The following is a 14,742-nucleotide window of genomic DNA, read 5'->3' on the forward strand; positions in this document are numbered from 1 at the left end:
GGGGAAAAATGAGGACCTAATGCCGGGGGCTTAAGTGGAGAGAAAATGTTTTGAGAATGATGAGGGCAATGAATGTACAAATGCGTTTTGCATAATTGATGTATGTATGGATTGTGATGAGTTGTATGAGCCCCTAATAAAATGATTTAAAAAAAAAGTTCAAAACATGGCTCAGTGAAGGAGCCAAAGAAGGATTTTCTTCTGTCCTCCTTCTCTAGAGAGAATCTTTTTCTTATAGTTCTTAGACACTTCCTTTCGTAGCCCATTGATTAGGATAAAAAGGCTACATGTTCGGACATGCTGCAAGGGACGTTAAAGAGTAAGAACCTGAATTTCCGTCTGCAGTGACAGGGATAGCTGGATAGTAAGGAAATAGGTGGTGGGAAGTCCACCAGGAGATCTGATGCAGAGGGACACATTGCTCCACTGAAATGGAGACAAAGGTGGTGGATGTAGACACAGATGTAATAGATTGGGAAAATGGAAATGCTAAGAAGATTTACACTTTAGGGACATTTTTCTCTACGGGGGAGCTGAGAATGAATGGAATGAGATCCTGATTGATGAAGAGTTGAAAGAGACAGGAAGACAGAGGAAGGAAAGGATCATCATCAAATAGCGGTGAGGACCCAGATAATGCTAGACAGTGAATGTATAATGGCACCGGTCCCCAGAGATTTTGGGATATTGAGGAGAGTTCCTCTCTCAGTGCTGAGCAGCCCTTCAGTGTGAGTGGCCGTGAAAGGAGCTGGGCTGATAGAGTCTGATTTTAGAGAGGGAGCTAAAAGGAAGAGAGCGCACTCTTGGGTAAGTGGGATGACATTCCTGGATCATGTTTTTTAGGTTAAATATGGAACTCACTGGAGCTAGGAGAGGTGGATTGTCTAGGGGAAAAAACTTACAGGAGTGGGTGCTTTGAGGTTAAAGTGAAGAGCCAGGAATGAGCGAAGGATTGGGGGCTGTGGGCATCTGTGGAACCCAAGCAGGCTGTCCTCTGGCTGTGGATCATGTCCAGGATGGCCTTGGCTATGTTGGTGGAAGTTGTTGTAGACCCAGATGTTGGAACTGAGGAGATGAGGAACAGAGAGAACATAAAATGACTGGGACACATGCTGGAAGATGTTCTACTTTCCTGCTACAGGAGCCACCCATGTGGGATCCCATCCACCCACCACATTACTTTGTCTCCTGGACACAAAAGGATGATATTGCTCTCTGCAGTCTTTCTCAAATAGGTCCTTCTTTGCGAACAGAGAAAAGGGCCGATTGGGACCAGAGTTTTTTAAATACAGCCAGTCCTAGGGCCTGCAGCAGAGAGAGGGACCTGATGAGGAAGCTCTGGTTCTGTTGGTAATGTTATCTATATATTCAGAATAACACACACACACTCATACTCATACATAGCCTCACTCACATACTCACACACCCTTACACATTTGCACACACATACATAGCCTTACACACCCACTGTGTTAGTCTGGGTAGACTAGAGAAGTAAATTCATCGACATTCATATGTGTATAAGAAAGAACTTTATATATAAGAGGAATTAAATATTGAGAAAACATCCCAGCCCAGCCCATATCAAGTGCATAAGTCTGATATTAGCCCATATGTCCAATACCAATCTATAAATTTCTCTTCATATTCATGCAACACATGCAATGATGCAGGACAATCACAGGCCAGTGGGTAGAAAGTCTTTTGGATCCAGTGGCAGAAGCATCTCAGTGCTGGCAGGGGTCTCCACATGACTTTTCTAGCTCCATGAGGCTCATGTGCCAGTAATTTCTCTCAGGGAGTAAGTGTGTGCCCCACCTCCAGCAAGCTATTTATCTCCTTAGTAGCTCCAAATGAAGTCATCAAACTGTGACCTGATTGACACACTAAACTCTACCCCTTCACTCATAATAGTCTCAAATTGACAACAGATTATGTAACCACCACACATACTCTTAACCTCTCTTACACATACATATATACAACCTTATACACACACTCATCCTCATACACAGCCTTACTTATACCCTTACACAGTCACTCATACAAACAACTCATACTCTAACATATTCATATAGTCACATTCACTCATACTCTCACACTCACAAACATTCACATTGTCACAATCACACACTGCTGTGCAGACCCACACTTTTAGGCTCACATATATACTTATATATGGCCTTACGCATTCTCACACGTACTTACATTCTTGCACAACCTTATGCACACTCGTAGCCTCACACTCACACACCCATATTATCACACATAGTCACTCGTGCACTTACACTCACTCTCAAACACTGCAGAACTTCTCTTGCTCCCTTTGCTCTTCTTCATCCCTTCTTTCTTGGCTCCCAGTGATTTGATGTGCAGCTTTTCTCTCTTCAGTCATCTGTCTTTTCATTAATTTTCCAATCTCCTAAAAGCTCCAAGTAAATGAGGAAACAGAGATGGATTCTCAAATGGCGAGGGAGTGGTCAGGATTGGAGGCCAGCGATTTCCCAGCCAGAACTAGAATATGCTCCACCCTGCATTTTGTATTGATATACACCTAACATTTACATTCACGCAGAAAGGGTCACACAGACACACAGGCACAAAGTATAGACCCACAGGCACAGGGCACACACCAGAATACCCATGGCCATACATGCATGCAGAAATGTATGATCATCTCTCTGTAATTGGGGTTAGGTGCATGTTCCCTAAGTCAGTGACCCCAAATTCTCCTGATTCTCCTCTTATTTTTGAGTAGAAGATTCAAACCAAAATAGAAACACACCTGTGAAACTGATTTAGGAAAATGATCCATGTTTTATAAAAATAGTTTTTATTTTAAAAGTGTGTGTGGGCAAATAAAATTGCTATCATTCCCTATCTGGGCCAAACAGCTCATCCATAAAAAGCTCTCACAAAGAGAGATTGGCCAGGTTAGTGGCTGAGGCCTCTCTATGCCTTACTCTGCAGCACTAGACGTCATTGCCACCTAGAGTTCTTACCATGACACACCGCCAGCTCTCAGACTGCAATGGCCTCTTCCAAATTGTTTATCATGAGATGCAATCAATAAACTCTGCAGCACACACCTTATTATGGGACAATTGGCTTTGCAGTGGTCTTTTCTTTGCAGTTTAAACTTTTCTGAATGACAGCAAACTAATTCACAACATTGCAATTTTACTCCTTGGAAATGTTTGCTTAGAGCTGTAGATGACTGAGAGAGGCCATGTGTGTTAGGCCGTGTTTTCTAGAGAAATAAAACCAATGGCATAAAATATTTTATATCAAGAAAGTGGTCCTCCCTGACCAATGAACCATACACCACCCACTCTAGATAAATATTTTGAAAGTCATTTGGTTGGAGGGTACCTTAGGTCAGCTGGGATCAAAATAGTCAAGGCAGGGGAAGGGGATGTTGTCTGCTGAGTGGCTGCCATGTAAATCTATGATGGGGTCTGCCCAGACAGGTAGAAAGAGGGACAAGGGATACTGATGGAAAAACAACGTCTGGGGGAACACAAATGCATGACTGTTGGTAGGAAAAGAGGAGGACTAACCTCTGTTGAGGGGAATAAAGGCTGAAAATGCTTTGGGGGACACTTTAATGGTATGCACCAAATGGGCCACATTGAACCAGGCTTCTGGGTGCATCCTGAGGACCCAGCCTGGTGCTGTGGAGCACCGGGACAGAGTCCTGGTTCTTCAAGATGCACAGCCTGCTGCAGAGTCTGCATCAGTGAGATCCGATGCAGAAACTTCACTGGGTGAACTGGATTGCACCCCAGACACACTTGTAACCTGAGAACTTAAGTTGGAAAATATATGGTGTTTGAGGAAGCAGAAGAAAGCTGAACCAAGAATGGTGAACAGTTGGTCTTGCTACATCAATGCCCTACATGCTGTATTAAGATATGTATTATTCCAGCACCTTAACTGAAATTCTCAGTAATTATTATTGTAAATTTTCCTGACAATTCCCCCCCTCCCATTTTGTGTGTGTGTAAATAACATTCAGGCACGAAAGGGTTGATTCTGTACAAGTGAATAATTCAGGTACTGTGATACAGAGTTAGCCTACATGGGCCCAATCCCTCGCTCAACGGGGCTTTAAAAAATTGGTACTAGGGATTAATCAAAGGCTATATTAAAGTAAGATTGTGATGCCCTAGGAGGATGATCAATAAGACTCTCTCCCATAAATTAACAAGGAGGTTTTGAAAGGGAGCCAAAGGCAGATAAAAACAACAACAAGCAAACAATAACAAAAACATAGATTCCAGGAATGGGTTTTAGGCTCACACTAAATCCTAGCTCGAAATTAAGAACAATTAGCTCTTACATCATGATACTCAGAAAGGGAACACAGAAGATAGGGGTGCCATAGCAAAATGTGGCGAAGAAATTAGATGGTGCCTGGCTATCAGATAAAATAGGGTCTGGGGTCTTAAAGGCGTGTCTCCAAACAAGCAGTCATGTAAGTGAGATGTCAACTAAGTCTACATGGAAGAAGCACACCATCATCAGTCACCAAAGGATTGTAAAACATGTAATCCGAAGTCGAAGGAAGATTAGCATGAGAGCCTCAATTGTGAGAATCTGGTTTGCAGAAGGCCATGGATGACAGTGGGCGCCCAAGATTCATTTGGGGGAACTATTTAGGAAATAAGCCTCCAGTGAACTCCTTCTATCCACAAATGAGGGATGGGAGGAAAGTGGTTACTAAACAGAGTGCATTGGAGAGATGAGTATAAAAGATCAAAAGCATAAAGCTGACTTGATCAGTTAAAACTTTGTCACTTGATCCCCCCTCTGATGCACACTGGACCTGATCTGGTTTTCAACGTATTCTGTATTTTTGTTTTGTTTTTGTTTGCTCATATTGAGTGTATCTCAGAGGTGTTATGTCATTGGGTGTCACCCTTTTGAAGTTGTGTTATGTGGTTTGTCTTTTGTTTTTTTCGGTATATGAACATCCAGGATTGATGAGCCTATAGGGACAGCAACTAGAATAAGGGGTTTGGGAGGTGGGGATACAGTGGTGGTGGGGTGGGTAAAAGGGAGACAATGTCAAGGAGTGCAGGAAGAAAAAAAATGTTTAGAAACTGTGGTAGCAATTGTACAATTCTGCTTGATGTGATTGAACTATGAAATGATATGATACATGTATTAACTCCCAATTAATAATAAATTATAAAAATAAAATAAATTATAGAGGGTCAAAATAAAAGAAGGTGGTTGTCACAGTTGTAGACATGGGTAAGTCCAGTTTGATTCAAGTCCATGGATCAGATGTTAAGCTGAATGTTTTCCCTGACTCACATGCAGCACCGATGGGCCAGGAAGTAGAAAGACCACACAGGCTGATAAAGGCAGAGGAGGATGAATCTAAAATCACTTCCTGACTTTTCCTGACTCACATAGGTGCCAGAGCTAATAAACCAGGAAAGAGGAAAATGAATCAAATAGCAAATCAGACTCGTGATTGCAAAGTCTAATGAATCCAAGGTCAGGAGGCAATATGGCAGACTGATTAAGGGGGTTGCAGTTCACCCTAATCTTCACACAATTGCATGGCTGCTCAGAACAAAGTCCCTCATAGAGTTGATTACATTGTGTTAGATTATACAGAAGGCTTCAGCTGCCACAATGAGAATGTTGGCGCAGCCAGGGTGGCACAAACTCTAACTATCACGCCATGTAAAACATTGGAAAGCACATTTAGCTAGACTTTAAAGGTCGGAGTTTGGGTTCTGAACCCGTAAATTTTGTCTGTGGGATGTTTAGCTATTATTTTAAGGAATCTGTATTTTGTCCTCCTTTTTTTACAAAACATATTAATATTTAGTCTGCCTGCTTCATAATGCATGAATGAGCAAATTAAAATTATTAATTACTAATGAATCATTGTGCAGATATCAAAGTATCACCTATGGCCCAGGGATAAGCGTGGCTATCAAAGTAATTCTGGTGCAATCATTGTCTACTGATTCTCCTGGGTGTCTTATCAACTTACATCAGACTGTTCCAGCTCTGATAAACTTTTTGTACCAAAAAATAAATATATTCCTCCCATAAACCTAGTGGAATGTTCTTTTCTCTTTGTTGGTATTAATTGCTATGGAGTCACCTCCAATGCATGGTGACCAATGACTGTTGCCTGGTCCTGCTCCACCTCCATGATCTTTGGTATACTTGAGTCCATTGTTAGGACTTTCTCTCAGTACATGAGGAGTTGCTGCCAAGTGCTGCCTCTGCTCCCAATGCTCCCTAGATTGTTGTCGTACGCAGCTCTAACACCATAACTCTGGTTGCTTTCAGGGGCAGCAGAATGAAAGAAGGCATGTCCAATAACAGCACCACTAGCATCTCCCAAGCCAGGAAAGCAGTGGAACAGCTGAAGATGGAAGCCTGTATGGACAGGGTAAAGGTAAACACTCCTAAGCAGCCTCACCCTCTGACCAAAATTTACCCTAACACATTCCTTTGATCCCAATAACAGCCTTGTGAGAGTTAAAATGTCACTCACAGAATATCAAGCCCACCTTACTAGCTGTAACATTAGCAAAGGTGTGCTTGCTTCAGAGTTCTAAGTATATCAAGGATCAAAATTATGCAAAATACAAAGTGTGCACCAGTTCTTTAAGGAGTGTGAATTTCAGCTCTTGGTTGTCATCCATGGGGGACAGTAGCAAGCTCTAGGCCCATGTGGTTTGTTAGGGTCCTGTACAGACAAGCTATACACACACACACACACACACACACACACACACACACACACTGCAACAGCAGCTGCAGCAAAGAGCTAAGCCATTTTTTAAAGCATAGGATCACGTCAAAAGAAATGAAATGGGTCCTTTTTTCGTGAAGGGAGGTTATCTAGGGGACCCTTCTAGTTCTTAAACAGCGCTTTCAAAGGGGAGAGGGTTGCTGCTCTGCACATGGTCAAGCAACTTTCTAATTAGTTGCTGAGTTCAACCTTGAGTCGCTTGTATAGTTTCTTTCCATTTTATCTCAGCTGCTCCAAGTCAGCATGTTTCAGATTTATCTCTGGGTATAATTCTGTGTCTTGATGTTCCTGGGAGCCTGGCTTCAAGGTTATGGTGTTTACCAAGCCTGTTTTCACAGGGTCCTTTGCTTGTTCCCTTAGCAGGCAAGGCCAAATCCTCTGTTCTGTCCCTAGCCAGGAGTAACCAGAAATAGGATGCTAGTTAACTGTGTAACTGTGTCGTCATGCCAATGATCAAGGAAAAGAGTTTAACAATGAGATCAATCACAGTCTTCCTGCCTGATACACAGTGACTTGAGTTTAGACAACCTCTGATCTTGTGACAAGGGCACAGTTAACAGTGAAGCATTGACTCATTCCCCATGTTTGTAAAGTGTTTCTTTGAGGAAAGTGAAGAAAGGTGCCAACCACCCCTCACCAACCTCATTTTGCTGGTGAGCATACATATCTTCGTATAGGGAGAATGAAACCAACATGAAGCTACCTAATGTCCAACTTCCACTTAAAGGCAAGCAGGAAGTGAGAAAAACGTGGCACAGAGATGCAATTTGGGCTCACCCAAGGCAGGAGAATTGAGACCTGGTCATAAGCCTAGTGCCAGGATGCTCAAGTCCAGTGTGTCTGATGGTCTTTGGGGCACAAAACCAAAGGGTCTTTGGGGCACAAAACCCAAGTATCTGGGATTCAAGAATGAAGCCATAGGAAAGTGGCCACCAAACTTTTAAAACTTCTGTTGGCAGCCCCTCCTGGAGGCTTCCTTCACAAACATCACCAGCTTCCATCCATATAAGGATAGTTAGTATCCAAGGAAGCAGAAAGTATGCCCAGAAAATGACAAGCAAGATTCTCCCGTAAAGAAAAAGGAAAAGCCAACGTGTGCTAAAACATGGCCGAACCTTGAAAGCATTATGCTAAGTGAAGTATGTCTGACACAAAAGACAAATACTATATGATTCTACTTATATAAAATATCTAAATGTAAATTATTTAAAATATCTGAAAATATGTAGAACCCAGTTACGAGTAGTTGCCAGGAACAGGCAAGAAGAGGGTATAGGTAAGTATTGGTCAAGGGGTACTGAATTTCTTTGGGGGATGGTGAAAAACTATTGGAAATAAATGATGGTAATAGTCTCACAACATGGTGACAATAATTCAAGTCAGTGAATTGCACACTAAAATAGTTTTTTAAGCCAGTTTTTCATATATATATATATATTTTTTTTTTACCATGATAAAATTTTTATTATTTAACTGAGTGCTGTAGACATGCATGGAGACTAGTTCTTCTGGGGAACATTCTTGAGCAGCCACTCTGACTGGGCACTGCCCTAGAGTATAGGGAGAATGAAGTGAGCTTTGCCTTACTGCTTGGAGAAGAGTTCTTGGAGCTGAGTGAGTTGATATGCCATGTAAAGAAAGAAGTGGTATGGCAGGGGGTGATTTGCAGGAAGTCACTTTCTGAGGAAGGTGGAGTATTGGAAGGTACTAAATAAACATTAAGTGAGTAAAGGTGTCTTGAGTCGATCTCTTTTGAGATATAAAAGAGGTTAAACAAGCAAGCAAGAGAAGTAGAAATGAGGTAAGAGAGATGCCAAGTCACGTGGATCAACCATGAGTTAAAGCTCAGAAAGACGAGGAACTTCCTCCAGAGCCAACAGAGAATGAAAAATCTCCCCTATAACTGGTACCCTGAATTTGAACTTAAAGCATCCTGCCCTGAAAAACATACACTTCTGTTTTTAACCCTTTTATACAGAGATTATAAAATTTGATGCTTAAAAAAATTTTATGCTTGATGAATTTTTTTGTGTGAATTAGGTGATGGTGGTGGGGTTACATTTCATACCATCAACTCTGCATTCAACAGTTCAAATCACTCATCAACCCCCACCCCTGTATTATATCCCACGCCCACTCCCCTGATTTCTCTCTGACTCTTATGACCCTCCATTCTCCCTTTCACCCAAGTCAATACCTATCAAGTCAATACCTTCTAGTTTGTCACTTCATCTTCCCACCCTTATGCTCTCCTTTGGGAGTCTCCAAAATCTTTTCCCTCATGTATGCAAGTTTTTGTCATGGTTTTTATCCTTAGAGAAGTGGTCTCATATAATATATTCCCTTTTGTAAATGACTAACTTCACTCAGCATAAAGTTCTCCAGAATCATCCTTGTCATGAGGTGTTTTGTGGTTTCATCATGTTTTTCCCCCAGCAGTGTATAGTATTCCACTGTGTGTACATACCAAAGTTTCGTTATCCATTCTTTTACTGGTGGGCACTGGGGTTGTTTCCAACTTCTTGCTATGGTGAACAGTGCTGCAATAACCATGGGATTGCATATATCTGGTCGTGTTATATGTCTTACTTCTTTAGGGTATATACCCAGCAAAAGTATTACTGGATCATGTGGAATTCCTATTCCATGTTGTACAAAAATAAAAGATCTTTCAGATGATCAAAAATATACTAGTTGGGAAATGCAAAGACACAAAAATTATATTCAAGATTTTTTTTACGTCTACTCTGTTTATTCTATTTTGATTTTTTTTAAAACCATAAGTATATTTGAATGCGTTTGATACATGATTAAGCATGTAGCCTATTCATTGTCCTCATATGCTTGTGAAAATTGAACAGTAGTTAAAGAGGACTGCCAAAGAATTGATGCATTTGAATTACGGTGCTGGCAAAGAATATCAAGAGTGTCATGGACTACCAGAAGAACAAACAAGTCTGTCTTGAAATAAATACAGCTAGAATGCTCCTCAGAACAAGAATGGCGAGATTTTGTCCAACATACTTTGTACATATTGTCAGAAGAGACCAGTCCATGGAAAAGGCCATCATGCATGGTAAAGTAGAAGGTCAGATTTTTTTTAAAATTAAGGTCATCAAGGAAATGGACTGGCAAACATAACAATGTGTGAGGATGGCACAAGACTGAGCAATATTCCCTTATGTTGTACATAAGGTCACTATGAGCCTGAACTGACTCAACAGCTCCCAACAACATACGCAAAGCTCCTCCAAAAATATGTAGAACCTCCACTAGTTTGAAATGAGAATGGGAGAAAGACAGTACCCTGATCTAGATGCTTTAATTCCTGTTTTGACAATAAAAATAGTAACTCTCTATTTCAGAAAATACGAAAAAGTTAAAGCAATTTTAAGTAATCTAAAATACCATTAAGAACCCCGTAGCACAATGTGTAAGGGCTCAGCTGCTAACCAAAACCCACACAGCTTCTCTGAGGAAGAAAGACCTGGATAATTGCTTCTTTGAAGATAATAGCCAAGAAAACTCTATGGGATCATGATACTGTCACACTGGTTGTTAATAGTAGACATTGACTCGAATGACACACAGCAATATATTACCCAGATGTGACTACTACATTATTATCTTTCTCAATCTAGCTGTGTTTATGAGCATACTGGTGGCACAGTTGTTAAGCGCACAACTGCTAACTGAAAAGTGCCACAATACCGAGGAAACAGCAGTCAATCACAATAATCACAAACAAAAAAAATTAGCAAAACCAAACACAAACAACCAAAACTCACCCAAACCCAATGGAGTGCTCTGGAAAAGAAGCCCTGGAACTACCAGAAACAGAATTCAGAAGAATGATGTTTAGGTCCTTTCAAAAGATGCAGGGTACATTCATGGGGGGGAAATGGAATAAATTGAAAAATTAGAAGCCATAAACCAAAAGGAATCTCAGAAGATGAACAGATAAGCTCAGATATATCAGCAGGAACTATACAAGGAAGAGGACAATGGCATGACGTATAAAATTCTGAAAGAAAAAAAACCACCAGCCAAAAAGCTTATATCCAGCAAAATTGCCCATCAAATATGAGGGAGAAATATGGGTATTTCCAGATAAGGAAAAGCTAAAGGGATTTGTAAAAACAAGACCAGCATTACAAAATTATATTAACCAGGTCACTATGGACAGAGAATCATCAACAACAACAGAAAAGCCTGAGAGCATCACATAGCACACCACCACCCAGAAACCAATACAATGAAAGCAGCACTCAAAATAACACAGAAATAGAGGAGGACAAAAAGACAGTAGTGAAACTATACCAAAAAGAGAAAAGAAACAAACAGCAAAACAACAGCAACAAGCCTGCATCTATCAATAATGACATAACACTATGCATCAATAATGACATGACACTATGTGCATCAGTAATGACATGACACTATGTACATCAATAATGATATGACACTAGGTGGCAATGTGTTACATGCAGCAATCAAAAGACAGGGAGAAGCAGATTGGATTGGAAAACAAGACCTATCTATGTGCTGCCTATAAGCAACATACCTTAACTGAAAGACAAAAATAGACTAAAAATAATCAAGGGATGCTGAAAAACCTACCAAGCCAATGGTAATCATAAAAAGGCAATAATGATCTCTGATAAAATGGACTTCCAGGTGACTAACATAAATAATGGGAGACAAGAATGGACACTACATAATAAGTAGCTTGAGGAGACAAAGTAAAATATTATGATGAATGTGCACAATACTAGAGTTAGAAAACTAAAAAGAAAGAACACTGTAAGCATATCTTAAAGAACTCAAAAAAAATTTCAAGCCCCTGAAGGTAATCAAGCGGCCATCAAGCTCAGAAGCAACAAAGCCCACATGGAAGAAGCACACCAGCCTATGCAACCACGAGGTGTCGAAGGGATCAGGTGTAAGGCATCATCAGAACAAAAAATCTTACCATAGTGAATGATTGGGGGAGTGCGGAGTGGAGATCCAAAGCCCATTAGTAGGCCACTGGAGATCCCCTTGCAGAGGGGTTTCGGGGAGGAGATGAGCCAGTCAGGGTGCGATGTAACAATGATGAGAAATACAACTTTCCTCTAGTTCCTAAATGTTTCCTCCCCGCTCCCACTACCATGACTCGAATTCGATCTTGCAAGTCTGGCTAGACCAGAGGAGGTACACTGGTACAGATAGGAACTGAAAATATAGGGAATCCAGGACGGATGAGCCCTATAGGACCAGTGGTGTGAGTGGCAAAACAGGGAGGGTAAAGGGAGAATGGGTAGGAAAGAGGGAACCGATTACATGGAACTGTGTGTGACCTCCTCCCTGGGGGACAGACAACCGAAAAGTGGATGAAGGGAGACGTTGGACAGGGCAAGATATGACAAAATACCCATTTATAAACTATCAAGGGCTCATGCGAGAGGGGGGAGCGGGGAGGGAGGGTAAAAATGAGGACCTAATGTCGGGGGTTTAAATGGAGAGAAAATGTTTTGAGAAACAATGTACAAATGCGCTTTACACAATTGATGTGTGTATGGATTGGGATAACAGTTGTATGAGCCCCTAATAAAATGTTAAAAAAAAAATTCAAGCCCCAAGCTGCAGTATTGAAAGATTCTATGAGCAAAATATTGTATAATGCAGGAAACGTCAAAAATAAGATGGAAAGAATACACTGTCACTGTACCAAAAGGGACTAGTTCACATCTCACCATTTCAGGGAGTAGCATATGAGCAAGAACCAATGGTGCTGAAGGAAGACATTCAAGCTGTACTGAAAGCATTAGCTGGAAACAAGACTCCAGTAATTGATGAAACACCAACTGAAATGTTTTAACAAGCCGAGGAAGCACTTACTTGTGAATGCCAGGATTTTGGAAGACAGCTACTTGGCCGACTAACTGGAAGAGATCCATATTTGTGCCCATTCCAAGGAAGGTAACCCAGCAGAATGCTCAAATTATAGTACAATATTATTAATATCACATGCAAGTAAAATATTGCTCAGGATCATCCAACAACAGTTGCAGCAGTTCATTGTCAGGGAGCTGCCAGAGGTTCAGGCTGGATTCAGAAGATGTGGAAGAAGAGACATCCTTGCTGGTGTCAGATAGATCTTGGTTGAAATCAGAGAATACCAGAAAGATGTTGACTTGTGTTTCATTGACTCTGAAAAGCCATTTTATGGTGGGAATCATAAGCAAACTTGAAAAGATTGGGAATTCCAGAACACTTCATTGTTATCATGCAGAACTTGTACATGCATCAAGAGGTAATTGTGTGAACAAAAGAAGGGAATAGTACATGGTTTTAAATCAGGAAAGGTGTGTATTAGGGCTCTATCTTCCCACCGTACTTACTCCATCTATATGCTTAACAAATAGAGAATCTGAATTATATGAAGAAGAATCAGGATTGGTGGAAGATTTATTAACAACCTGTGATGTTCAGATGACACAGCCTTTCTTGCTGAAAGAGAAGATGCCTTGAAGCAGCACTTGCTGATGACGATCAAGGATTGCAGCCTTCAGTATGGATTACAACTCAGTGTAAGGAAGACTTAAATCCTCATATCTAGACTAAAATGTAACATCATGATAAATAGAGAAAAGGTTGAAGTTGTCAGGGATTTTGTCTTACATGGATCCAAAACCAATGCTTACGGAAGCAGCAGTCAAGAGATCAAAAGACAAATTGCATTAGGTAAATTTGCTGCACAAGACTTCTTTAGAGTATTGAATAAGCAAAGATATTTCTTTGAGGTCTGTTACACCTGACCCAAGCCGTGGTATTTTCAATGGCCTCATATGCATGTGAAAGTTGGACACTGAATAAGGAAGAGTGAAGAAGAATTGATGCATTTGAATTGTGGTGCTGGAAACGAATATTGATTGCATGTACCATGGACTGCTAAAAGGACAAACTGATCTGTCTTGGAAGAAATATGTCTAGATTGCTCCTTAGAGGCAAAGATAGCGAGACTTCTTCTTACATGTTTGGACATGTTGTCAGGAGAGACCAGTGCCTGAAGAAGGGCATCATGCTTAGTAAAGTGGAGGGGCAGCAAAAAGAGAAAGGACCTCAAGGAGATGGATTGACACACTGGCTGCAAAATGGGCTCAACCATAGGAACAATTGCGAGGATAGTGCAGGACCAGGCAGTGTTTTTTGTTTGTTTTTTTTTCTTTATTAATACAGTATTTATTTGTCTTCCCTCTGTCAAACCCTGAGCCAATTTCTTTCCCTGGGCTGCCTGGGGAGGTGCAGGGAAAGCAACATATAGGGCAGACGAGACGTGGGACAGAGAACTATGGGAGGTGAAGAAGGCACCTTCACGTGGCGAAGAGGATGAGGAAGGCCACCATCAAGCAGAAAAGGCCAAAGCCCAGGATGGCGTAGGAGAAGAGTTGCTGCTTCAGAGAAGGGTTCCTGGCATAATCAATGATGAGGCTCCCAAACACAGTCCCAATGCCAGCTCCAGAGCCTGCCACTCCAACTGTGGCAGCTCCGGCCCCAATGAACTTGGTGGCTGTGTCAATGTCCCTTGAGACGGTGCTGGTTTGGAAGCTGCGACTAGGGATAAGTGAGGTCAGGGAACGTGGGGCTGTCAAGCTGCTGAAGCACTCGTCTGTCAATATCTCAGGCCGCTTCTCCACCAACACAGACAGTGGCAGGCTCAGCAGCTGGGAGGTGCTCCTGACCAGGGAAGGGGTGGAGATGAATTTGGTGTAGGCGTACATTTTTAGGGGATGAGGGGCAGTAGCAGGCGAGCTGCTCCTAATGCAGAGAAGACAGAGCCAGGCAGTGTTTTTTGTTTGTTTGTTTGTTTGTTTGTTTTTTAATCTTTTATTAGGGGCTCATACAACTCTTATCACAATCCATACATACATCAATTGTGTAAAGCACATTTGTACATTCATTGCCCTCAT

At 41.4% G+C, this 14,742-nt stretch overlaps 2 protein-coding genes across 2 annotated transcripts in view; one reads left to right on the plus strand and one right to left on the minus strand.

Moving 5' to 3' along the window:
- Window positions 1-14,742, plus strand: part of GNG4 (G protein subunit gamma 4) — a 71,660-nt gene that overhangs the window by 41,928 nt on the left and 14,990 nt on the right. The window contains exon 3 of the mRNA XM_004712178.2: window positions 6,322-6,430. Within this exon, the coding sequence (XP_004712235.1) occupies window positions 6,332-6,430 (99 nt within the window). The 5' untranslated portion in view covers window positions 6,322-6,331. The remainder of the gene's footprint in view (window positions 1-6,321; window positions 6,431-14,742) is intronic.
- LOC105979491 (ATP synthase F(0) complex subunit C2, mitochondrial-like) lies at window positions 14,146-14,568 on the minus strand. Its single transcript, XM_045297944.1, has one exon. The coding sequence runs from the start codon at window positions 14,551-14,553 to the stop codon at window positions 14,146-14,148; it is 408 nt and encodes a 135-aa protein (XP_045153879.1). The 5' UTR covers window positions 14,554-14,568.

Source organism: Echinops telfairi, unplaced genomic scaffold, assembly GCF_000313985.2.
Source record: "Echinops telfairi isolate 266 unplaced genomic scaffold, ASM31398v2 ScPeMD7_7424;HRSCAF=8462, whole genome shotgun sequence".
NCBI lineage: Eukaryota > Metazoa > Chordata > Mammalia > Afrosoricida > Tenrecidae > Echinops > Echinops telfairi.

Coding starts and splice junctions, on each gene's coding strand:
- LOC105979491 (XM_045297944.1), bottom strand. CDS start 14,553: ATGTACGCCTACACCAAATTCATCTCCACCCCTTCCCTGGTCAGGAGC.